Source organism: Pelmatolapia mariae, linkage group LG12, assembly GCF_036321145.2.
Source record: "Pelmatolapia mariae isolate MD_Pm_ZW linkage group LG12, Pm_UMD_F_2, whole genome shotgun sequence".
Taxonomy (NCBI): domain Eukaryota; kingdom Metazoa; phylum Chordata; class Actinopteri; order Cichliformes; family Cichlidae; genus Pelmatolapia; species Pelmatolapia mariae.
In genome coordinates this window covers 25,554,160-25,579,987 of record NC_086237.1, presented here as the reverse complement: position 1 = coordinate 25,579,987, position 25,828 = coordinate 25,554,160, and the positions used below count along the sequence as shown (strand labels likewise).

At 38.5% G+C, this 25,828-nt stretch overlaps 1 protein-coding gene across 2 annotated transcripts; it reads left to right on the top strand.

Moving 5' to 3' along the window:
* Nucleotides 1–25,828, top strand: LOC134638758 (pikachurin). 2 transcript variants are annotated; one of them, XM_063489625.1, is made up of 26 exons: nucleotides 1–531; nucleotides 6,022–6,131; nucleotides 10,892–10,978; nucleotides 11,126–11,152; nucleotides 11,395–11,512; nucleotides 11,619–11,754; nucleotides 14,174–14,340; nucleotides 16,549–16,623; nucleotides 17,715–17,827; nucleotides 17,923–18,170; nucleotides 18,793–18,980; nucleotides 19,160–19,260; nucleotides 19,348–19,448; nucleotides 19,595–19,739; nucleotides 20,596–20,785; nucleotides 21,601–21,726; nucleotides 22,132–22,375; nucleotides 22,469–22,580; nucleotides 23,182–23,298; nucleotides 23,553–23,733; nucleotides 24,014–24,037; nucleotides 24,242–24,320; nucleotides 24,402–24,545; nucleotides 24,963–25,046; nucleotides 25,363–25,466; nucleotides 25,566–25,828. In XM_063489625.1, exons 1-26 carry the CDS (start codon nucleotides 426–428, stop codon nucleotides 25,715–25,717), a joined length of 3,279 nt encoding a protein of 1,092 aa, XP_063345695.1. In that variant the 5' UTR covers nucleotides 1–425; the 3' UTR covers nucleotides 25,718–25,828. The 2 variants fall into 2 exon arrangements, with proteins under 2 accessions (XP_063345695.1, XP_063345696.1); XM_063489626.1 differs by lacking the exon at nucleotides 16,549–16,623 and having other exon boundaries at nucleotides 2–531.

The window sequence follows — 25,828 nt, the reverse complement described above, 5'->3', positions numbered from 1 at the left end:
CATCTTATTTGTTGTCTAATACTTGGACTGGAGCGAAAGGAAATGGATCTCCACGAGTAAAAAAGAATCACCGTGGCCACCGTTCAGTTGTGCGCATTACGCGTGAATTGTCAGAACAGCCCTCTCCATCGTCTGTCAGAGCGCCTGTCAGAGCACCGTGGCTGCCCGTCCGTCCGTTAATGTGTCCCTCCCACTGATCTTTTGCAGATTGTAATCTTATCAGTGTCAAACCGTAGATGCCCTCTCCTCTCGGACATACCCTGCACGTCTTTGGATGGCGTTCGTCCCCAAAATTTGGATGAAAAACGTTTGTTTTTAAGAAAACTTTTATCAGCGACCGGATTAGCTGCATTTACATGCGCGTTTGAATGTGTGATAAAATGAACATTGGTCACTGGTTTTGAAAATCTCGACCAAAACAAGACATGGAATCTAAGTGCAAAGAAAGAAGTCTTTTGTATCTACTTTTCTTTGCAATTTGCACAGCCAACGTTTGCTTTTGTGCAAGAAGATCAAATGCTCGAAGGTCTGGTAAGTTCTGCAGCTAAAACCAGCTCCGACAAGGTGTTACGGTTATAACAATAGCCTAATCATTATTGATTTTTTTTTAAGTTGGTCTTTATATTGAAGCCTTGTGGATCTAATCACAGTATTTGTATGTACTCATCGTGTTTGCTGCGCTACACCAGTAACGTTAAGTCTGCTTTAACCTTATACAATTTTATGCAAAGTTTTTTCCATCATACATAATATCTTAGTATTACTTTAATGTCCCTAAGAGACCTATCCCTTTCATATTTTTCCATATTCATAAAAAACCTAGTTTCATTACAAAAGATAAATGTTACTTGAATTTATTATCTGCTATTTAATTTCAAATTACACATGCTTATGAACAGTGCCTGAAGAGCAAGAAATGAGTAAATATTTATGGTGTGGACTGTAAAACCAGATAAAATGGAAATTTCTCATCTCAAGGCATACTTTATGATGATAAAAGCTGGCTACAAGTTTTACAGAATATGTCAGCTGGATAGAATGAAAGAAAATGAAATCTTCAGCTTTACTGGGGCAGCCATCATTAAACTTGCCAATGTGTCCTTTGGACAGAAATCCCTGGATGTTGATTTCATGATATGCGCACAGCCTCCACTCCCTCACTCTTTGTCCTTCTTTTTCCTTTCCTCGCTTGGGTCCCCTTTCTTTCCTTTTCTTTCTCTTTCCATCACTTCCTTTTTCTCTCACTGTCACTCTGTCTGACTCTTGTATTTCTCCCGCCCTCACTCTTACGGGCCCACAGGCCACTGCAGGCTGACTTTCACATCTGTCTGTCAGCACAATAAACTCACCACAGTTTAGACTGCCAAAAACAGAATGATTTTACTTCTGTCTTCATGACTGCTAGTGACAATTGTACTTGTTTTTGTTCTGAGGTCTTTCAGACCTCATTCTCAGGGAGGGGAGAATGTCAACAGGACTCAGTGTCCACATGAGTCACATCTGTCTTTAATGAAAACACTTACATTCAAGCTTAAAAATTAAGAAAGGGTCCACAATGAATGACATCCAGGTGGTCTTTCTTTTTCAGGATTTTGACAGTTTTGCCCCCTCTTAAAATACAGATTAGTAATAGAACAAGTGAAAATGTTTGTTTTTTCATTTTTCCCAATTTTTTTCTAACATCTTCCATCTCCTTACATTTAGTGCATTAGATTTTATTTTTTTAGTAACTGGAAAAAGATTTGTGTAATTATCCCTTAGATTTGTTGAAGAGAACCATAAAAGCATGTGTCTTACTAAAAATGATCTCTGAATGGCTCATACCTGAAAAGAGCTGCATTTCTTCATAATTGGATGATAGAGAATCAGAGGGAATAGGTGGCTTATTCAGAAAAAAAATATCTGAATATAAGATTTGATAATTGCTGATTGAGTGAGAGCAAATATTATGAAAGCAGCTTTTTGAAAGTGCCCTAGGTCTTGTAGCACATGAAAAAAATACTTTATATTCACATATTCACTGAGGAAAGTCACGTGTTGCTGTGATGCATGGTACAGTTTGGACTTAAAATAAACAGTGTTAACTTGTGCTGGATACACTGGTTTAACTGTATGTGACAGATGTAAATTTTGATATCATACACTTACCAGCCAATTTACACTTTGCTAGTACCTGATTGGAGCTCTTATTGCCTTCAGAATTGTGTTAATTCTTCACTGGATAGATGCATCATGGTATTGGAAACATTCCTCAGAGATTTTGATCCATATTGCCATGCTATCGCAGTTACTGCAGATTTGTCGACTGCACATCCATGATGCAAATCTCCTGATTCACCACATCCCAAAAGTGTTCTATTGGGCTGAGGTCTGGTGACTGCAGAGGCAATTTGAGCACAGTGAAGTATCTGTCATGATTGAGAAACCAGTTTGAGATGATCTGAGCTTTGTGACTTGGCATGCTAACCCACTGGAAGCAGCCATAAGAAAATACATCCCATTATGTCTGTGGTCATGCAGGGATGCTGCCACCAGATGGCTAGTTCACCACTGCTACCAGCCAAACAGGCAGACTGTATCCATGTTTCCATGTTGTTTACACCAGGGGTAGGCAACTCCAGGCCTCAAGGGCTGGTGTCCTGCAGGTTTTAGATGTGTCCTTGATCCAACACAGCTGATTCAAATTGTTAAATTACCTCCTCAACATATCTTGAAGTTCTCCAGAGGACGGTAATGAACTAATCATTTGATTCAGGTGTGTAGACCCAGGGTAACATCTAAAACCTGCAGGACACCAACACTTGAGGCCTGGAGTTGCCTACCCCTGTTTTACACCAAATTCTGGCCCTACCATCCAAATGTAAAAACAGAAATTGAAACTCATAACACCAAGCAACCAGTTTTCCAAATCTTATATTGACCCATTCTGGTAAGGTCGTGAGAATCAAAGCTGAGTGGGACCTGGTGTGGTCTTCTGCTTCTGTAGACCATCTACTTCAGGCTTGTCCATTGTTCATGTTGTCCATTCAGAAATGCTCTTCTGCATGTCTTGATTGAAACGAGTGGTTATTTAAGTTAGTGTTGCCTTCCTATCAGCTCAAAGCAGTCAGGCCATTCTTCTCTGACTTCTGGTATCAACAAAGGATTTCTACCCAGGGAACTGCTGCACACATGATGTTTTATCTTTTTTTGTATCATTTTCTGTAAACACTAAAGACGGTTCTGCAGGAAAGAATCCCCGTATATCAACAGTTTTGCAGAAAATTACTTAAAACACCTTTCTTCCCCATTCTGATGCTCATTTTGAACTTCATCATGTCTTTAGGGTGAAAGCAACAGTTTGGCTTTTCAAATGGAAATTTTACTATTATGCATATTCATTAAAACATATGTTAATAAGAAGCAAGTCTGTTACTTTATCAAGAGACAGTGAGAGTGTGCAGTTTGTAGACACTGAGGTCTTTAATGTTTGGCCATACTCGAATGTGATCTCCGATATAGATATGATTGATCAATATCTGTTTTGTTAACATTAGTTTCAGAGAGGACCACACGCCAGACACCCATAAATCCTCTTTCACAAGTGGCACAGTAACGATTTGGCCACTTGAACCTCAGAGTGGTTATTTTGGCTAAATCAACTCTCAAGGTTTGTGTGAGTCGGTGCTGAGTGTTTTTAACACAGCTTCTCTGCGCTGAATCAGGCATCTTGAGTAGCCATGAATGTGCCCAGAGATGAAGACTTACACATGCTGCAGAGCACTTCTGAATGGCATCTTACAGAAAGGTTTTGCAGGTTGTTTCATAACAAGGTTTTAAATATGAACCGTAATAGTGTTTCTTCTTTCTTTTTTTTAAAAAAGTCCAAACCTCTATATGTTTGAAAGGGGAAAAAATCAGGCTAGTGTTGCATGGAAGACAAATGGTAACTGCTATAAACACCATGAGTGTCAGGTGGCTATATCAAGCTTTTCTCGACACACAATTAAGTGCAATAACAGTTTCACAGCAGTTCATTCAAAGGTATTAAAAGTCACATCGATCCATCATGTAGTTTGTTGTAAGTTTTCAGACATACAGTTAATGATTCACAGATACCCCTCACTCTATCTCTATCTGAAATCTGTGAGTTCAGCGCACCCATGTGTTTGCTTGGAACACACCCCTGGGGAGAGATAAATGATCAGGGAATTCACCTGACATGTTTCATTATCCACTCAGGTGAAAGAGCAGAGACAAGGGTGCGAGAAAGGAAAAGAGATGACGGAAGAGGGTCGAAGTGGGTAGGAGTAAGGTCATCCTGAGAGGGAGAAAAGGGTAGTCACGGGAAAGAAAATACAGGAACAGTGGAAAAGAGTTTCTACATGGGATTTCAATTTACAGCACTCTGCTTTGCTATATTTATGTTTCTTTGATTGCAGTACCAGTTTATAGCTGTAAAAGCTAGCACAAACTGTCAGTGAGACAGAAAAATTGTGGCTAATATTTTTAATATTTGAGATTTTGAACCAAACGCTCGCATTTCATATTTTTTAATGAGGTAAATCTATCTGCAAGCACACTAAAATACATCATATTGATGTGCTGTACAGCAATATTTAGAATTTTTATGGCAAATATTCACTATATACAAATATTTTGACAAAAAAGTGTCCGAATATGAATCTGTAAACATCGCTGTCTGCTCATGCTTCTCCACATGACACGTCACAGGACATTAGAAGCCAGTAGAAGTCCTAATGATCGACAGCTGCGTAGCTGCTCTTTCTTGCTCTTTTAAGAACTTTTCTAAGTACTGTGTTTTAAGGCCATAGCTGAACACTGGGAAGGCAATTACATACCTTTGTAGTATCTAGAACCATGAAAAAAAGACATCTGAAGTCAGAGTCAGTTGATATTATAAGCCAGAACATCAAGTTACAGGTTATGCCAACTAAGTGGTCCACCACTCAAATGCACTCAAGTGGAAAAGAGTGTAATTTCTTTCCAGACTGCTACTAACTGTTGGGAAATATGTTGCAACAGACTTTATTTTGTTCAAAACTGGCAGCAAAGCACCAATCCAGAGGTTAGGCAATGGTGCACACTTTGCAAGCAACCTCTTTATTTTTTTCTTCAAAAAACAAAAACAACAAACAAGTTCTTGAATAGTAACATATTATTTAAATGTACGAAGCAGAAAAAACACATCTGTACTACTTTATTGTTATTATTTTATTATAACAGTCCATGAAATCCTGGCTTTTTACCAAGGTCTTCAAGTTTACCTTAACGATTTATTGATCAAAAATTGAAACAAGCATTGTAATTATGATTCTTAAAAATATGGTGTGCATTGTCAACATGTAGAAAGTACTACGTAAAGATTTAAAATATCATGTCACATTTGAAATTTGCATTACAATATTTTTGAAGACTGGGAAACAGCCTCAGAACACAACACTGATATTTTGTGTTGCGCATGTTAGCTAAACAGCTAATGATTTAGCAGACACAAAGCAGCATTCATGTTCATCTGAAGTGTTGCTTCTGGCCACAGTGTAACTGTAACTGAAATAGTTACATTCAATTCGATTGAGTTTTGGTCTATAACAATTCCTGATGAAAATATCTGCCTGATTGGCTGCTAAGCCCATCAAATCACACCTACAGGGAAGGTACTGTACAATAACACAATGATGATGATATTTCTTCATCGGTTTGGTTGTTTATACGTTTAACAGAAAAGTGAACTTTGGAATTATGCTTAATATGAACATTTTTATTTCAGCAGCTTTAGGTTTATGTTGTAAATTTTATTTTATCACTTATTGAACTGTGCATGAAATCCTTTGTAATGAACTTTGTAATGAAATCCAAACAAATTCCATAATGTATCTGACATAACATTATTTAAGTCCAAAACTAGGTGGTCACAGCTTTCTAATACAACCAAACCTGTACTAAAAAAAGTAGTTGTATATCTCCTCTTTCCCTCACTGATTGTATCTGTCACTAAGTGTGTCGTCTCTATGTAACCAGATCGCCTGAGTCCTCCATTAGACATCCAGCTGGAGACAATCAACTGCACTGCCTTCAGTGTACGATGGAAGATGCCCCGGAGACATGTTAGCACCATCACTGGATATAAGGTAATTAGAGACACGTAATGTAATTTAACAACTGAAGCAATATTTCAGTTGTTATATTACATTATGTCACTAGGTATGTTGGTAAGTTTTAAAAAAAAAAAAAAAATTTGTATCAGCATTCTGATTCGGTCAGATTCTTCTATCAAGTCCCACATTGAAAATATACAGTTTACACAATTTTAGCATTTCCATTGTACTTTTACTCTACGGGGAGAGGGAGCAAAAGTTAAACTTCCACCAGTTATACATAATTGTTTTGTAATGCACAACACAAAAATACCAGCAATGAAGGTACTGGTGGTAATGCCATTCCAATAGAAAGGACAGATTTGGAACCAGTTATCAACATGAAGTACTAATATGGAAGTCTACCTAAATTGATATACTAACATACATTATTGCTTAGAGTTAGTAATTCTTACACCAAAAGATGTCAAACTACTGAAAAACCAAGGCCTGAGTCACATAGCTTACATCCACAACGATGCCAGAGATCCCGAGCAAAATATGTGTGTTCTCTGAGCAGCTGAGACGTGGAGGTGCCACTGGTTGAAATCAGTTGTAAAGAACCTCCTTGTGACTAGTTTGCTCCCTAACAGATTGCTGCTGCAGTTGCCAGTAGTTTGCATAGATGATGGCGATTTGCCCTTTATTTTCAGAGATGCAGGAAAACTTGAAGAAAATGCGATGCAAATAGGAAATGGGAAAGTCTCTCCTTGTCTTTCCCATAGAGTCACACTGAATTAAAAAAAAAAAAAAAAACAACAGCAAAAACCATTCAGATTGTATTCAAGTTCTTTCCTCCAGAAATGAGCCGCAGAATCAAATAAAACTTAAGGAACTGGTCTCACGTTATGAATACAAGGCAGTTTTAAATGACTTGGTGGCAGTTATTTCAGGCTATGAATCTTTTGCTTTAACATTATTACCTTTATTTCTGGCATTAGAAAATTGCTTTTTCTAAGTTATAATTTTTTTTATTGAATCTGAAGTTTATAAAATGTGGTTGTTTCTGTATTTTATTTCTATTTTTTTGCCTGTGCTTAACCAATATTTAGATTTGGATGTATATATATGTATATGTGCTATTAATTTATGCAACTTATGTTTGACTGCTGTCCTTCTTGGCCAGGACATGCTATCAATCTCAAAAGTTTATTTTTTTCCTGATTAATTAAAGGTTAAATAAAATAACAACAAATAAAAAATAGGGAGTGTAGATGTCATGGTTCTGAGTCTGTGACTCAGTTGTTTTGGTTTTGATTGTTATTATCTTTTGTTTTAGGTTAATTCTTGTTTTCATGTTCTTTGGGGTTAGGTTTTGGTTATATTTTGAGCTCCTTCTGTTCTGTGTCTCTGTGCCTTCCCTGGTCCCATGTCTCTGTTTCCCCTGAGTCTGCGTCTGTAAGTTCTGTCCGTGCGTTTCCTGTTTTACTTTGAAGGCCAGCATCTTAGGTTAATGTATTCTGTTTTGCTTCCCTCAGTCTTGTCAGGTTCGATTGCTCCCAGCCATGCTCCCCTTGTGTGTCTCATTTCCTTGTTACTGCCTATTGTATTTAAGCCCTGTGTTCTCCATGCTTACTGTCGCGTCGTCAGTGTGTCTTCCCTTAAGCTGTGTGATTCGCCCTGTGTTTCCTCGGTTCTCTGTTTATCATTCCCAGTCTAATGTTATGTTCTGTATCATCGTTAAGCCTGCAATACAGCAGTGATTTTTGAGTTCAGTTTTTTTCCCGTGAGTTTTGCGTTTGGGTCCTCACCTGCCTGCACACAGCCAGTTCATGACAGTAGAAGGAGTGTTTCTAGTTTGCATTTTTCACAGTTTAACTACGACTTAAAGAGTAGTTTGCAAGTGTTTGTAGACAAGGCAACATATTCCATACATATAAGCAACTGCACCAATCTGTTATGGACTAAAGCAATAGCAAGGAAGTTTTGGTGCAGCACCATACACTTCTTTGCAACTGATTTCACACTAACAACTGACAACAACCTGCAGTAACTACTTGCCAATCAGTTGCAGAATACACATTTAGCACCCTAGAAACAAGTGCTTACCAGTCTCCTGGCTTGCATGGCTGGAGCTTTAGACATCAAGTAGATAGTGACAGTCATCACCATTCAACAGTCACTCACAACCTTTGGGGAATGCTAACCTTTCCCTTGCTACCAGTGGTATCTAGATGGTCACCAACCAGCTTATAGGCCATGTGAATGGAGCTTTCACACCCTTGTATCACTTTGTTGTTTTCTAACATCACATCCAATCAGTGGCTAATCAACATGAAATTGTCTTATTTCTAGGACATACATGCTATTTGAAAACTTTATTATTTATAAATTGGGCCAAATAACAAACTGTTTCACTTTATATTTTTTCTGTTCATTCTTGTTTAGAGGTCACTTGTGTGGACTGAGCAACTCAAATGCAATCTCGTGTGTTCCTGTCCGTTAATGTATTAATGACAGCACACTGTACATTCAAATTTGTTCAGAGAGATATACATATATCACCAGGTTCAACCGTGTTAGATAGGAGTCACAATTTTATTGGAAAAATGACATACATATGGAAAAGTTCATACATAAAGGTGGAAGTTGTCAGATTAAAGGAAATGCGTACATGTCTGAATGGGGCAGGAGAAGCAGCTGAAAGACTTTGTTACTTTTTTAATCAGATAGACTACATTTGCACATTTTATCTTTCAGCATAGTCTTAGTATTTTAATAAACTCTCAGCTGATTCATGTCTACATTTATCTGAAAAATATCTGGCTCCGTTCCACATCTTTAACCCCTGATATAGGGCGTCATAGAAACTTTTCTATTTTGCTCTGTTTGCTGTGCTCCACTAGAATCCAACAGCTAAGGATTCCCATGTTCTGCTGAACTTTAGTTTTTAACAGTAGAAGGTGGTGAACGTTTTTATGAAATGAGTCATACAACAACATTGCATCACAAGTTTAGAGTAGCTAGATATTTAATGCTGGTGAAATGAAACATTTTACATATTTTTCATAGTAAAGTCTTAAGCCAGATGTTAGCTACCTTATTTATAAAAATTGAAATCCTGTTATCTTTGGTTGGAATACGGATGTTTCATTGTGGAGGACTTCTTTCTAGTTTGAACCATTTTTATTTTTTGAGTCCAAGTGTCCCAGAAAAAAATTGTTTAAAACCAAGAGAAAAAAAAGTATTTGGTTTTCCCAGAAGTGGACTTACATAATTCTTTCAAGAGCTTTTTCAAAATGCATAGAAAGGTTTTTCAAACTGGCAAACATAAAGAACAAATTCTCTGATATGTCACAAATCAAATTTTGTCTCTTTTTCCTTTGAAAAAAATTTCCATTTCCTTCTGCACACCACTGGCATGAGTGTCCCCCACTTTCTTTTTTCTGCTTCTAAAGTGCTGTCATCTCACTGCCCACTAAGAGGGCCTTGAGCGCTAGATTGATATTTGAAAGTTCTGGTTTTGGGGTGGAACCCTTTCCACGATATGATTTTTTACAGGGACAGTATAGCTGTGGAAGATGTGGTCACAAATCTTTATTTATTGTCTGCTCCACTCTACACAAGCTGCCCTTTAAACACTAAAGTCCGCCTGGCTTCTTTCAGTTTCCGTTCACTAATGAACAAAAAAAGTTGCAGGGAAGTTTTAACATAAAATGATTTATTATTGAGCGACCAGTACGTGTCTGTGTCCATGTCCTGTTATATTATATATACATATTATATACATGTTATTTTAGCTCATTGTTTGGTAATTCGAAGGAAGTGACATCATTATATAATCACAATATTCAGCTTGTGTCAATTTAAATGAGATGTTAAAGTTGTGAAATTAAAACAACACGCTAGTTTTTTTTTTTGTTTTTTTTGTTTTTTTAAACCTGTCCCGTTTGGTTCTTTTGCCATCAGAATTATTGTCTAAAGGCGAAGAAAGATGCCCAACGTACTGATGCACCTGCAGTGCCTTATAAAACGCTAGTTTTATAAGGCACTGCAGGTGCATCAGTACTAAGAGTAGGTCATTTTCAGCCCATTGGTCTGTGCTTGTTAGGGAATACGACATTGTAATATCTGATGTAGATAAAAAATATAATATTTAAGCTTTGGGTATATAAAATGTCATACAATTACAATGAAACAATGCTTTTATAAGGTGTGTATATATATATATATATATATATATATATATATATATATATATATATACATACATACATATATATAAAATAAAAAATAGTCATATAAAATCTTTCGTTTTAGCCCATTTGTAGATGGTTTCTAGGCAACATGATAACACGGTAACATCTGATGTAGACCTTCAGGGGACTGACATGTACCTGTGCTGCTTTTTGGTTGGTTTTTGTCTCGTGGTTTTTGTAACACGAGTCATAATTTTAGTTTTTCCTCTCTTTGAATGTGGTATACTCTAAGACAACCCAAACCCTTGCTTCCTTCCTTCTTTCCTTGCTTTTGTTTTGAGTCGCCCATTAGCAATTTGTGGATCAGTATGACTGCGTGTGCTCTGCTTTTGACCATATGTCTTCACTAAGAGGATTAGTCAACAACAGAGCTACCCCATAAAAATGCGGGGTGGCCAATTGTTTTAAGTTTACAAACAGTCTTCTCAGTTTCCTCATAAATTTTTTCTAGCGAGCCCTCTTTTGACATTGTTGTCGCTATGTCTTTAAAACGGAAATGCAAAAACCAAAGAAACCAAAAACTCATTGCATTTTATGAATGTTTGTATCATCCAGGTTTTCTACACAGAGATGAAGAATGGCCGTACAGTAGGGACCGCGTCTATAATGGAGGTCCCGCTCAGCTTGGACATGCTGACTACTGTTAGTATCCAAAGATACATTCACCTGTAATAGGCGTTGCATTTTTAGCAGTCACTTGAAACCTGAATGGATGTTGCAGTTTGAACTTGTTATTAAAGTCATAACACTGTGATTTTATGCAAACATCTGTTTTTTTCTTTTTCAAAGGGACAATTTGATGGACAAGCAAGCTTTGTAAGTACCATGCTAGCCACTGCTTTCCACATTATGCCTTTTCTCTATAAAATTATACGCTTCTCCTGCTTTATTGTCACGACTGACATTTATTTGTGAACCTGATATTATTTCCGCTCTGATGCTGAGAAAATCCCTAATTAATAATGCCATCCCTGCTTTCTTTTCTTCTACGTCATCCCTCTCTCTTTCTAATCATCCTTGCCCTGCTTTTTTATCACGTTCCTACATTCACCTTCTAGGATGTGGACATCAGTAACCTGAAGGTGAACACTAAATACAGAGTCAGTGTTGGAGCATATGGCTGGGCAGGGGAGGGAAGACCCAGCATGCCCAGAGACATCAGCACTGCTTCACAGGGTAAGAATATGTGAGTAGACGGAGATCATTTTACAGTCGATGCCAGTAGCTTTACAGTAGTTCGTTTACACCATTCGCTGACTACAGTTTTTTCCCCTGGCATTAGAAATGTGCATGCCTCCTTCACCCCCCTCCCAGCCCACTGTCATGGCCGTATCCGACACAGAGCTGGCGCTATCATGGCAGCAAGGCGAGAGCGACGGAAGCGCACCTGTTCTTCACTTCCTGGTGGCTTACATCAGGTCAGTCAGAACTGACCGGTTTCATCACTCATGACTTGATGTTAATTCATAGGACACACGCAACAGCACAAACACCAGTCACCTCTTTTACATCAACACAATACCAGTGCTGGTTTGGAGCTAGTTCTGGCTTTCGCTTTTGAAAACCAGCCAATTTATTTTGACAGTTTTGAGAGCTGAACATTACATAAAATAAAAATAGTGGCAAACGGACTGTGCAAACTGCATCCTCCATAACATCAGTAGTTCCAACTTTAGGAATAGTAATTTTACGGTGCTGTACAGCTGTCGACTTCAGCACTAGAAGGTCTTTTTTGAGTGGAATTGGTGCAAAAAAAAAAAAAATTATGCAGGCACTTAAAAATCAGCTCACATATGTACTTAACAAGTTAAGACTGTTGTTGTCATGGAGGAAAAGAGCAGACCTAAAAGAACAGTTCTGCAAAATCTTCTTATTTTCCATTTTGCTAGGAGTGTTAGGAGATCAACTTGACTTTCATGTCTACAAACCAAGTGTGAAATGTGTATTCGTTTTTCAGGTACACCAGCAATGACAAACCCTGTTGCGCTGATATCTAACATTTAGCAAGGAGCTTTCCCTGCTATCGAGCTGTATGCTTTTACTTCACACCAGCTACATGAACTTATCTTACAACACCTCAGGGTGTCCACCCTAAAGTTAAAAAACACTGCTTAAAAGGTTCAAAACATAGCTACCACAACCTCTCATTCTTTCACCGTGTGTTTTATCGTTCTATGGGCTGAAATGTAACAACAGCAGCTTCTGATTGCAGATTTAATTAATCAGATACCTTGAGTTGATTTTGAAAGAGTATGCCGCTACAGTGCTGCAAAGCAACCTGAAGTGACTCTCAGTAAAATCAAATTTTGTTGCTTGCACTTGTTTTTTAGGACAGTGGTTTCCCCAGCTTTCAGTTTTTTTGATTTGCTTCCTGAAGTTGCTCAACTCCTCAGCCCTGAGTCTTTTGAGGCTCTCGACAAGGAACAAGCAGATGCTGGACACAGGACAACATCTGTATACTTTTAAAACAGGACCTGTTCACTGCTAAAGTGATAATAATGGACTATGTTTTCATTATTAGAAGTTATTAACTTCTAGAAATAGATCAATAATATACACTGTTAATCAGTAACAGTTTTGAAAGCTAGCAGAGTGCTAATAATGCACTATCTTAAAAGAAACCATATTTCAAACAAAATTCAGTTGGTTTGCATTAACGGATGTAGAGATCTGCACCTACTCAGATTCAAATAACTAAACAGGGCACACACAGCTCTCTTTCACAGTGACTTTCATGAGGCTTTTCCTGTCTGTTCAGTGTAAGCTTTTGTGTTTTGACATAAGGGTCAGTTGTGACATGTGAAAGAATGAGTTTCATTCTTTGTTTAGTAATGTTCAGCCACACACACACACACACACAAACGCACACATAGAGGCACTCAGATAAAGAACCTCCCATGTCTAGACAAGTGTTCTTCCAAAAAAGTTGAGGTCAGAAATAATTTGTCTCGAATTGTCTGATGATTTGCCAGATATTTTTTTTTCTGTGAAATATCAGATGGTATTTAAAAGACATGTTTAAAAGCAAGTCATAAAAGAAAGAAGAGTTTAAAAGCTATAAAAAGAAGCAAGCTTTAAAAAACACAGCAGTGTCGCCCTTCACGGTGCAGAATCAACACCCCGCGAATGAGCAAAGAGAGGAGAGACGGGCGGGCTGAAAAACACTTACTGTGAGCGAGCAGACAAGAATAAGTGTCTGTGTTTGCATGCGGGGAGATTTTCAACACAGAAGGATCATCTCAGAAGCAAATCTTTTTCCCCCCTTACATCAAACGAGGCCTCACTGAAGAGACTGGAAGCTGCTGTTGAAGATGCCTCTGTTCAAGAGAGAGTTATGGCCCCAGGCTGCCTGAATCAGGCAAAGAAAGGAAGCTGGAGATTAAGGAAAAGTTCAGGACTTCATTGTTTTAGTTTTTTCTTGACTTTTACGATAATCAAAAATGTTGTAATGTAAGGATCTCCAGAGCGGTAGTATTACAACAACAAAAACAAGAAAGAAACAAATAATCAGTCAAATAATCTCTTTTTTTATTCTTTGGAAACTGTACTCCATGCCGCTGCTTATAGATTTTTTTTTTTCAGTAGGGGCAACACAATCAAGTGGAAGATTACATCACAGTTTCGATCCCTCACAAAAACGTACCATCATTCTAAAAACAATTACTTTGGAGAGATTTTGAGTGTAATCACCCTTTTTTTCATTGATTTCTAAAAGACAAAATAACTGAGGAGTAAAAAAAAAAGATAATTGATGTCTTCAAAACTATCAAATATCAAATGAGTGTCAAATTAATCTTGTTATATTTGTATCTTTATGCCTGTCTTTTCTTTTCTCAGGCCAGAAATGGACACAGAGTGGACATATATTCGTGAGCCCATTGAGACTAACTCCATGGTTCTCAAAGGGTTACTTCCAGAAACAGAGTACCAGTTTGTTGTCAGGGCGGTCAACAAACACGGAGTTAGCCCACCCAGTCCTATCAACAACCCCGTGCGCACGCTCGGTAAGGCCGAACGTTGACATCTGAGCCAGATTTTTATGTTGTGGTGGCCAAGCGCCCTCATTACTCTTTTTAGAACCACATTTTGAAACAAGCTCTTTTTCAGTATAGTTTAAACAATACACCCACGCTAAACAAAACAGACTATGCATATTATTGCATTACCAAACTAATCCTCATGATTTACAAAACACCCCAGTGTTCCTGTGGAGTCAGTGAAATTCTCTCTCAGCAGTGTGCAGCAACAGTAAATCATGTAAGAAAGGACCAAAACATTACAGATGACTGTTAAATCACACTATTATTAACATATTCTATCTCCTGACCAACAGTGCTTGAGTCTACTGATCTGAATGAAAATGGCCAATATATTATATTCACAAATATTTTTCAGATGTCTTAAAAATGTTGCTTTTTTTTGTTTGTAGCTTTTTTTTGGAGGCCAAAACCTCCTCAAACCTCATGTGACGTAAAAATGATTTAACTCGGGTAAGGCTTTGGCATGGAAACACTGTGTGCAGTTTCAATGTAGGACAGCACTCGGCAGTGTGTCAGTGGGTATTGTGACCAAAGCCTTGGATAATGGAGATACGGCGCAACAAAGTCATTTACATTATTATTTTTGATGTAGCCTCCTGCTGGGGGCAAGATAGGGTTGGGGGGATGGAAGGAGCTGATTGATATTAAAATGCACATGCATTCATACAGGTGTGTATGTGCTAGTCACACACGCACAAAAATGTGCAATAATAATGTCAAATGTATCGAGGATGCAGTCACCTAAAGATTAATGGGCATAGTGTTACGCTTGTTTGCGTGAGTGTGAGCTGCAGTGCATGTCGGGCTTCAGCTTTTTACATCTATAACTACTGAAATTAAACAGCCATGTAAACACAATCACATTATCCAGGTTTCTCTTCTGTGACCTGCAGGCGACACCGCTTCCAACGCTGTGTTAGCTGTCTGATTGTTGTTAACTGCTCTGATTGAAACAAGAGCCTTAAGTCTACAGAGACCGCTCAGAGAGACAGTGCAGGAGCGGCAGACAGGGAGACAGATTCAGTTAAAAAGACATTGTTAAGAATGATGCGAAGGAAAGTTACACGAACACCATACAGTGGGTGAATTAGAGAGGCAGACCGACAGAAATTGCGGGTCTAGGGAAGCGTGGCTTCTCAGCAGGGGATAAAAGCGGGTTACGTCCGAGTCTCATCAGACAGGATTAAGGATGGGATGCCAGACCCCTTCTCTGCCCATGCACACGCCTAATGGATGCACACACACATGCACACACACAAGCACCATTGCTTCAGTGAGCAGCAGGCGTGGGCTTGACTGACTGACATACTTTTTTTGCCGCTCTTTCTGCAGCAGTTCTTGTTTGTGTGTGGTCAGAGTGGTTAGAAACAGGGTGGTATGGTTTGAGGGGGACTGTTACACAACAGCAGATTAGTTTGATGAGAGGTTTTTTTGGGCATCCCCCCTGCCTCTGTGCCAGCACTTGCTATTCAGTGGATTTAATGTCATTAGGCTGTGCTAATCACAGTTTAAATCTTGGCACTGTTTCACACTTAAAAGTCAAGTTTCCTTTTTGTTTAGTTTCGTGAATAATATAGTCAATACATTTTCTATCTATCTATCTATCTATCTATCTATCTATCTATCTATCTATCTATCTATCTATCTATCTATCTATCTATCTATCTATCTATCTATCTATCTATCTATCTATCTATCTATCTATCTATCTATCTATCTATCTATTTTTTATTTTATTTTTCAATTGTGCTTAATCACTCCACAGCAATACACAAAGGTTTATGATTTTATCCCTCAGATTCCAGCATTTAGTACATTTACACAGTTAAGAGGAATGAAGGGAGAGAATAGCAAGAAGAAGGGGGGGCAGTGGTTATGTAAGATAAGATTAAGCTGTCTCAGAGTAAGAGGGATGGGTGTGTGTGTGTGTGCTATGTTGAACATGCACATCATTTTTTTGTTTGCTTTTCCATTCTAGTGTGTACAAAAGACATCATGAAGCTCTATACAAATATAAAAATGTATATTGTTTATCTTAAAAGCTGATTTATATTCCTCCTCAATTAGTTTACATGTATTTTATTGCTATTGTGAAATAAATTTGTAACAATTCCCAGGTTTTTATTGGAATCCAGGTATTTACTGTCTGGCTTTGTCTTTGCACACTGTGAGCTTCTTATGGCAGACTTCTGAACGGAGGAGACACTTTTCAGTATGTGGTGCAGCAGCCTCGGTACAGACTAACAGGTAGACTTACTGGGCTAGCAGCAGCTGGATTACTATTGTCACCATTATCATCATCATAATATGAGAAGTATGATCACATTTGTCCCTTTGTCACAGTCATAACCAAACACCAGAGCTTCTTCTGCTGTGAAACCGCCGTTATTGTTTGTCATTTTGATCTTATTCACTGTTGCTACCATTTAACTGTAGCATCACTGTCATACATGGGAAAGAGACTGCAAATATACATATTTATTATTTTATTTTTAGTTTTTATTATTTTTTATGACGGGACAGTAGAGCAAACAGGAGAAGATGGACAGAGAGTGAAATAAAACCCAGGCACCTGAAGTTGCCTTTAAGGCTATTTGTTGCTCAACCCACTGAGCTAAATGGGCACCCCTGGATCCTGCAAATATATTATCAAAGAAACCACTGGTGGCCCTCTGTGTTCATGCAAAATGACTGACACATTTTATAATGGAGACTCAACTTACCGTATTCAAAAAGAAGCCAATGAAAGAGCAAAATGGAGAACATGTTTATAACAAATAATAAAAAAAGAGAAATTAAATGAAAAAAATTAACTTTCATATGCTTCTTTTTCATTGCACATAAAGAAAAAGATTTTAAGCATTTCTTTTTCCACAAAATGGAAAGTCAAGCAGTGATTGTGGTTGGATGTACTGAACTAGGCCAAGAGATGTATTGTATTTATAGTTTGAATAATAATTTTCTTTAATTTACTACTAATGGATGGATTACAGACCATAATTATCAGAAAAATGCAGAAAAATGCTTTAAACCGTGTCTGAGTCTAGAATATATTTCATTTCACTTTCTCATATTACTGGTGGAAAATATTGAGATTTTCTACAAGAGTCAAATTTTCTGTTGTACAAAAAATAAAGATTGAAGTTGAGCTTTACTGTATATTTGCAATCCCTCTTTCATGTCTTCAGCTTTTCCAGCTCGTTGATTCTCTGACCTGCATTCACTGCATGAAATTCATGATTTGTGTTTTACCTAATAACCTGTTGTTCTCCTTTTGTACTCATTGCTCTCTTTTGTAATAATTATCAAGTCATATTCCTCTGTGATATTTGTAACAGGTGCATCAGATGTTGGCAGCGGTGATTATGGGAGTTACATCACAGATCCTGGGGTCAAAGATGAAGATGGCTTTGACATTGATGACTCTGATTATGATATCTTCATTGAAGAGGTGTGTTTTTTACAGTCCAGAGCTAAACTGCAACCCTATTTTCTGTTTGATTATCACTCACTTCCTTTTTTGATTTTCTCTCTTTTCTCTCCCAGTTGAAGCCATTTCCGGGTATAAGTCAGGACAACAGGAAGTCCCAACTGCGTTCACACTCCGGTCCCCCATCTGGTCGAAATGTTGTTTACCGTATGAACACCATGACTCCTCCAAATGTTACAGTTGCACCAGTTTCCACCACCACATCATCCATCTTTTCAGAGTTTACAGATCTGCTTTTCCCAGTCACTTCACAGCCCAGTAGCACTCTTGAGACCAAAACTACTGCCCCACTCACCCCTACCAGGTAAGACTGATGTTAAATATACCTTTTTAGAATGATTATTTAATTTAATATCTGTTTTTCATCAAGGATTTGTTTGTAATTTCTTGTTGTTGATGAGATTTCAAAACTTTTTAAAGGCAAAATTAACCACTTATAGATTTTTCCTCATGAACAGAAGAAAAAATCTTTTACTGCTCTTATGCTCACAGCTTTTCTTCTTAGTCTGTGATTGTGATTATTATTATATTTCCATCTCTCCTGGCGTTCTGCTTTTTTCCTCCCTTAAAAGCTACCTAGAGCATGTCTTTTTTGTGCTCTTATACTTAATTATTTGATAAAGATGGCGACTGGAGCAGTGAAATGTCACACATGCCTGTCTGGTTGTGATGTACTGTATGTCATTATCTGCAGCAATATAAGGTGGCTTGGCCACTGTTCTGTTGAGTTTGGGTGAGCACTTTGGGCTTTTTGCTGTTTGTTCCTTTCCTTCAAGCAAAAAAAGGAACAATTTACAATCAAATGCCACCTTTAGAAGATATACTTGATGAGGGTGTAAATACACGACAAAATATTGCCTCTTAGGTTACTGTAACCCCAACTAGCAACAGATTACTAAAGTTCTTTCTCTTTTTATCCTCCAAAGCATCCCTTTGTCGACCACCACTTCTACTACGACCACGTCCCCCTGGAAAGGTGAGGTACCTCGTGTGTACGACCTGAGCTGTGATGATACTGTGTGTCCGCCCGACAGCTTCTGTCTCACTGATTACGAAAGCGGCGGTTCGCGCTGCCACTGCAACCTTGGACGAAGAGGGGACACATGCTCTGAGGGTAAGAAAGATTTCTGAATTCATGCCTCTTTTTTAAAAAAACATTTTATGTCAGCTGTGCTCTGATAGTGTAGTGGCTATTTTGTCAAGGTTGCAAGAAGTGGCCCTTTCTTCTTCCAACCCATGGGTGCTCTTACTTCTCATTTGTCATGATTTTTCTTTTCATTTGTCCTCCTTCAGCGTTATCAGTGAAGTTTCCCAGATTCCATGGCCACTCTCACATGACCTTTGAACCCTTAAAAAACTCTTATCAAACCTTTCAGATTACTTTGGAGTTTAAGGTAAGATATCACGTTTCATGTTCTGTCATATCTTTTTTTTTCTATCAGTCATTAAAATAGATTTCAGACAGTTTCTCTTTGGTGCAGGCAGACTCTGAGGATGGGTTGCTGCTGTACTGTGGAGAGAATGAACATGGCCGTGGAGACTTTACTTCTTTGGCTTTGGTTCGGGGGAAGCTTCATTACAGGTGAGGAACATGTCAGAATAACATTAGCTATCATGTACTGTTTATCAAAAGAAATAAATGTGTTAAATATGCGCTGTAGGGTGCATAAGATTTAGAGATGGGATTTGTAGCTATGATGCTTACCTGCTAGATTCTTGTTTCTGCAGGTTTAACTGTGGTACAGGAGCAGCTCAGATAGTCAGTGAGAGCCGCATTGTTCTTGGTCAGTGGCACACAGTAACTGTCTTCAGAGATGGCATGAGTGGCTGGCTCCGTATGGACAACGACACACCCATATCCGGACGATCACAGGTTATAATACAAAGAAAATGAAAAATGTAAAATTGTTTTTTTGTTTTTTAAAAACATGTTTTAAGTTAAACAGTGATTTAAAGCATACTGATACAAGGTGTGTCATCAGTCAGGTGTAATGCTACAGTCACTTAGTGGCTGGAGACTGCAATTCTACTAAAATTAGTGCATTTGTGTGCAGTGAACTTCCAGTCTTGTTGTCTATGCAATGGTTGCTTTGAAGACAGGGACCAGGTCTGCAACCTCTTGCAGTCAGTTGTTGTCTTCAAAGTGATTTTGGTGTGCAGAGACGGCGATCTGTCTGCTCAGTCGGCTATCGAATGGGATCAAGTTGGCTATTACACGCACTCTGTTTGTGTTTGCCATCTAGATGCACAGAAACTCAAATTAACTGCTTGCATTCTTAGTCTAGTGGATTTGGAACAGAAATTCAAAAACGTCTCCACAAATAGTTACATAGTTACTGCAGGATGGTAAATTGACACAGGTGCTCTGCAGGTTTGCTTTTATATAGAAAAATAACCAAAATACAACCAGTTTGGAGACAGTTGAGTCCACCATTGCAAAGAGACTCGCCCCAGATGAGATGCAGTCATTAGCACAGACTGACTAATGTTGATTGCAACATGTCGGCAATATCTCTTACCAGGCAACCTGTAAAGTCACCCTGCGAATAAAAGTGATTGCCCAGAGGTTTAAGGGTGCTACACTTTAATCATCTGGATGACCAGTTGGTTCCTGTAACTGCTTGCACCAAAACTGTTGGTGCATATTGTCAAATATTGTCTTACAAGGGGTCAGACTATCCTTAAAATATAAATAAAGAGGTTTTAATTTCTTCATCTTGTCCTCTTAGGGTCAGTATAGTAAGATCACCTTCCGCTCCCCATTACATGTGGGTGGATCTCCAAGTGCTTACTGGCTGGTCAAAGCGACAGGGACAAATCGTGGCTTTGTTGGCTGCATGCAGAGTCTGACCATCAACAATAAGGCTACAGACATCAGGCCCTGGCCCCTGGGCAGAGCTCTGAGTGGAGCTGATATAGGTAAGGAAGCACACAGGATGTGAGAGAATTTGTGTGATGAATGTTATTTTAATGTGGCCGCTGCCAGTGGCACCTGGCTCTTATCCATATTACCCACAGTGCACTAGGTCTCCTGATGTTTTGTTGCTCGGTTGAGTAGCTGAACAGTAATTCTAGAGTTTGGCTGTTTGGTTTTCATGCATACAGTAAATAACTATAATCATTAGTGGGCATAATTTGAATATGGATGACAGTGTTTATTCATTGCACCGCCCGGTGTTAGTGTTATTTCACTTTGCTTAAAAGAAAAAATGAAAGCAGACCATGTCGTGGTGTATAATGAGAGCATTAAAATATCTGACATTAACAAAAAAGACAAATCCAGTGATATAAAAAAGGAATTGTTGCCACTTTAGATAATTTTCTGTTACAGCGACAGACAAAAATAGCTTTTTAATAACAGGGTTTTAGCCAATATGTCACTGAAGCAAGAAGCAGATTGTTTTTGGCAAATTATGGAACACGAAGGACTTTTTCACAACATGATTTTATGAACGAGGTAAGAATATTAAATAACCTTTGTAAGAAATTAAAACTCACTGAAAGCTTTTTTTTTTTTTTTTTATAAATACACCCCATTCAAAATACAAAACAAGCAAAAAAACCTCATATATTTTGATTGTGCATGTTGTGTGAGTGTTGTACTCCTGATCACTTTTCTGTAGTTGGAGCAGGACTGTTTATAGGAACAATGCAGTCATGGAAACTGTATTTATGTTGTAAGTGTGTACAAACATATGCAGAGTACATATGCTGGCTTTGTCCTAATGTACCAGGTGAGTGCAGTGACAATGTGTGTGACCTGGTCAGCTGCGCCAATGGCGGAGTCTGCTTTGCAAATCGTGCTGATGGCTACATCTGCCTGTGCCCACTTGGCTTCAGAGGAGCACTTTGTGAAGAGAGTGAGTCAACCATTTTTCCTTTTTTTCCCCCCCTCACACCTGCAAAAGCGCGCACACAAGCATCCAGTTTACAAGGAGAGTTTTGAACAGCTGTGAAAAAAAGGAAAAATAAAATCCCTGCCGTTTCTTCTTACCTGCTGACTTCCACGTATTGTCACATAAACCTTTCAAGGTAATTACTCAGCAGTTGAAGAAAATGCCAAGAAAATCGATTGAAATAAGAAATATTTCTCATATGGCGGTAGAAGGATTGATTGCATGTCAGACCAGCTTTCACACAAAATAGCCTTTCACTTTTTCCTCTCCTTGATATATCTCTTCCTACAATCTCATTGTGTTGTTATCAACTGTTTTCCTCTTCTTTACATTTACTTATTTTCTTGTGTCTTTTCTCCTTTTCCTCAGGTTTCTCACTGTCCTCGCCACTCTTCAATGAAACAGTGTTTTCATATGCCGTCATCCCATGGCCTCAGTCCTCACAGAGTTACCTGTCCTTCACTGAGTTTGAGGTGACGTTTCAGCCGTCAGCCCCTGATGGAGTGCTGCTGTACAGTGATGACGCAGGGAGCGGGGACTTCCTTGCTATAAACCTGGTGGACAGATATGTAGAGTTCAGATTTGACTGTGGCTCTGGAGGAGCTTTCATAAGGTGCTGGATAGAGCCAAGTTTTGAATCTTTTTTTCACATTGGTTTTACATTATCTAACTACATATACTAAATGTGTGTTACTGTGTGTTCCAGGAGTGAGGAGCAGATCAGTTTGGACTCATGGCATGAGCTAAGAGTATCACGTACAGCAAAGAGTGGCATCCTCCAGGTGGACAGCCAAAGACCTATGGAGGGGATTGCTGAGGTATATTAAAGTCCATTAGAACCATCTGCAAAAACGATGTTATGCTATTATTAGAAAACATACTTAACAAAAAACTCAACTGTATAGTTTAACGGGAGAAAAAATCAAACCACAAGATACTAGAAGCAAGTATAAGTACTAGGTCTTTATAGTCAGGGTAGACTGCATACATGAGAGGCAAGTGACAAGTGGCCAAAAATGCAGACAGCTGGTGGAAAACTAACCAGATACAATAAGTAAAACTGACTGAAATACACAGAACTGGGGAATTTCAAAATAAAACAGGAATTCATTACATTAGAAACCTCAATGCATGATACGCACACACCTTATTAGTTTCCAAGGCATGTTTAAGTGACATTTGTATTAGAACAATCACCAAAACAATCACCTGTCAAAGTCAACTCTTGAATGTGCAACACTTAATCATCTTTTAGCCGTGGTTTGGTCCTTAAACTCCTGAGAAAAATATCAGGCTCTTTTTGACCAAGCGAAACACATCCAGAGTTATAGATTTTTAAAACATGTATTTATTTAAGCGGATGTGCGGATGAATGGTTTGACATGACTTACCTGTTTCTCTGCTGTATTTATGTTTCAGGGAGCTTTCACTCAGATCAACTGCAGCTCACCTCTCTATATTGGCGGCGTGCCAGAGTACGATAAAACCAAGAGGACAGCAGGTGTAATAAAACCCTTCACTGGCATTATTCAGAAGGTGATTGCTTTTTTTTTTAGATATGCCAACATCAGTGATCTGCAACACAGTTATATTTGTAAGATTGTTACTCAGTCATTTCCAATCCATCAAAAGTGATACAGCAGCATTACATTATATATGATATGTACTGCATACAATCTCCAAGCTACTGTGGCAGGTGTCTGATTTTAGTTTTTTTTGTTTTTTTTTACAGTCACACTTTTTCATTTTGTCCTTTTCCTCTCTGTGCTCTTTTCTTTTCACCCCCTCAGCTAATACTGAATGATCGTACCATCCCCATAACAACTGCAACTGCTGGTGGAGTTAATGTAGCCAATTCTGCACACCCATGTGTGGAAAGTCCATGTGCCAATGGAGGATCCTGCAGGCCAAAGTGGGATGGATATGAGTGTGACTGCCCTCTAGGGTACGACGGGAGGCATTGCCAGAAAGGTCTGTTGCATGTGGAATTGTTCTCATCGACAGATGAACTCGGTTGATGAGACTGTGCAATTTGTTGCACGTCACAGAAATCAGCAGGCTGTTCACACAGTGCTAAGAATAAAATATGCTGATGTTTTTACATGCTACATGAAATATTTTGTGCTTAGTTTTATTTTTTATAATGCTGTTTGCTTTCTGTTTTAAATCCACCAATATGACAGTTTTTTCTCATGGAAACTTAGTCCCTTAAGTTTATGCTTTTTCTCTTTTTAATGCTTTCATGGAACAGAGTGTGGGAATTACTGTTTGAACAGTAAGTCTTCTTCCCTGATTTCAAAAAGTAGATATTCTTTTCTTTTCTTTCCTTGTTTGGAAAACACGTAAGATTTCTTTCCCTTCACACATCTTCCACCACAGGATCAGATTTGGTCTTTTCTCTTAGCTGTAGAAATAAGCTGACACATGCTGATGCTGCCACCTTGTGATGATATGAAAGGAGCTCTTGTTCTCTTCCCAGCTGTTACTGAAGCCATAGAGATTCCACAGTTCATCGGAAGAAGTTACCTGACCTACGACAACAGAGATATCCTTAAAAGGTTGGTGGGGAAATTCCTGTGTGTGTGTGTTTTTTTAATTTCTAGCTTTTTCATGAAGTGCATTCTACAATCTTTCTACAGAGTATCTGGGTCCAGAACCAGCCTTTTCATGCGCTTTAAGAGCACAGCTAAAGACGGGTTGTTGCTCTGGCGAGGAGACAGTCCAATGAGACCCAACAGTGACTTCCTTTCTATGGGTCTTCAAGATGGCGCTCTCATCTTCAGGTATTTATCACTGTAAAACATGAACGGCACTATAAAAAGAGTAAAATATGTCATGATGTCTTATAATTCTTAATCAAATGTAACTGGATTGTAAAGAAATGTTTTTAGTTAAAGTGTAAATTCTAGATGCCATGTGTTTGCCCTTTCTGTGTTCTCGCGCTGGGCAAAAAATGTCATAAAACACAAATGGAAAAAAAAATTTTAGTGCACAAGAAGGACAGTAATAATAGAGTAGGAATGCTGATGCCATCAAGGGGTAGTGAGAGCTACGTGCTCAGCAGAGGTAGAGCTAAAAACAAAAAAGGTCTGTGTGAGGACCATGATTGCTAAGAGAATCAGGATTTATCAGGCTTGTACCATAAAAATGTAATTCCACTGCAGTCCGCTGTACGTGTATGCATTTCCATGTTGTTGTAGTTACAACCTGGGCAGTGGTGTAGCCAACATTGTCATCAATGGGACCTTTAGCGATGGAAAGTGGCACAGAGTCAAAGCTGTGAGGTAAGCTCATGAAATCCTGTCAAATGGATATCCAGTATGTTGATCACATTCCACTGTGGCTGTTTGCTTTAAATTGCCTCTCTTAATCATTAAAATAACATATTGCATTATAGCCTTATAACATTTATAAACCAACAGATCCGGTAGAAGTAGCAGTTGTAGGTCATTCTTTACAGTCTTTTGCTACCGCAAATCACCTTTCAATCCCTGCGTTAAATATAAAATATATATTTTTGTTATATATATATAACAAAAATGTTATGCACAAATTAGAAGTTCAGTTTCTCAGTTTGACTAACTGATTTACTGTATTCAGAGATGGCCAGTCAGGAAAGCTGACTGTAGATGACTACGGGGCAAAGACAGGCAGGGCGCCCGGTAAAATGAGACAACTTAATATCAATGGACCCTTATATGTTGGTAAGTGAAACCTCAAATCTCTAATCCCGTAAAATGATAGAGATTAAACGATCATTTTCACATCTGTATGTTTGTGCTCTCTCTGTTCTTCGCCTTAAGGTGGCATGAAGGAGATAGCGCTTCACACAAACAGACAGTACATTGGAGGCTTGGTGGGCTGTGTGTCCCACTTCACACTGTCCACGGACTATCACTTAGCGCTGGTGGAGGAGGCTGCTGACGGCAAGAACATCAACACCTGTTCCAACTAGTGAATGACTTCGGCAGATTAAGATTTTCAGCACTATTTCCAACCGAACCATCTGATTTGTCATCTTAAAGCTTACATACCAGCAACAAATCAGTAAAAACTTAAATTATAA

Bases quoted from the DNA above. Each gene is read 5' to 3' on its own strand.
- LOC134638758 (XM_063489625.1), top strand. From the start codon at position 426: ATGGAATCTAAGTGCAAAGAAAGAAGTCTTTTGTATCTACTTTTCTTT. The intron at 24,038-24,241 runs GTAAGTCTTCTT...TTCTCTTCCCAG, and splicing joins TGGGAATTACTGTTTGAACA to CTGTTACTGAAGCCATAGAG. The intron at 24,546-24,962 runs GTATTTATCACT...ATGTTGTTGTAG, and splicing joins GATGGCGCTCTCATCTTCAG to TTACAACCTGGGCAGTGGTG.